Here is a 672-nt window from a genome sequence, read left to right as displayed (position 1 = left end):
AGACAGCCGGCTGTCTGTAACATTGTGCTGTGTCTCATGATACATTCTTGTAGAGCATCCAACGAAGCAGCATTCTCAATCTGAAAAACAGGCATAAACATCCCAATAAATAGCTGTATGTACTTGCCCATTTTATGCAGGGACATACATATGTTGTAACCCTACAGCACTAAGGATTAGTAATTCTGCAAATGTATATGCAATAATATAGCAAATTAAAATGGTCAAAAAATAGTACAGGAGCAATGTTAAACTGTCGTACCACACTACATTTATGCTGTCCTCACCTCTCGCAAAGCTTTCCCTACTTCTTCATCAGTTACTAAATTAACTGTTGGTTTGAATGAAGGCTGACCAGCAAGATACTGTACAAGTTCTTCTGACAGGAAATGGGGTCCCGGACCTCCATGTACAACTGAAACTGCAATCATCTTTCCTGCCAGGTAGTATTCATCCTCCCTAACAGCTGTGAATGAATTCAGATTGCAAAGTGAAAACATACATTCTATACTTATGATATTAAGAGAAAAAAAAAGCAAGCACTGTGTCATAAAAATGTTATCATTAACCAACCATTAGTACAGCACATATCTAACTTCATGCATACCATTTGCATTGTACGCCAAGAACCGATGTCCTTCTGGTCCATCAAATATGGGCCGGTCTTTCAGG

At 38.8% G+C, this 672-nt stretch overlaps 1 protein-coding gene across 1 annotated transcript; it reads right to left on the bottom strand.

The window, feature by feature from the left end:
* LOC106512081 (uncharacterized) lies at positions 1 to 672 on the bottom strand (the record flags this gene model as incomplete). Its single annotated transcript, XM_014000777.1, is given in 2 exon segments — positions 1 to 80; positions 288 to 672. A coding segment is annotated over 1 exon segment (97 nt), but the record flags the coding sequence as incomplete, so codon positions are not given.

Source organism: Austrofundulus limnaeus, unplaced genomic scaffold (genome assembly GCF_001266775.1).
Source record: "Austrofundulus limnaeus strain Quisiro unplaced genomic scaffold, Austrofundulus_limnaeus-1.0 Scaffold4147, whole genome shotgun sequence".
Taxonomy (NCBI): Eukaryota; Metazoa; Chordata; class Actinopteri; order Cyprinodontiformes; family Rivulidae; genus Austrofundulus; species Austrofundulus limnaeus.
Note: the sequence above shows the minus strand (reverse complement) of the source record. Positions and strands in the feature narration are given on the sequence as shown.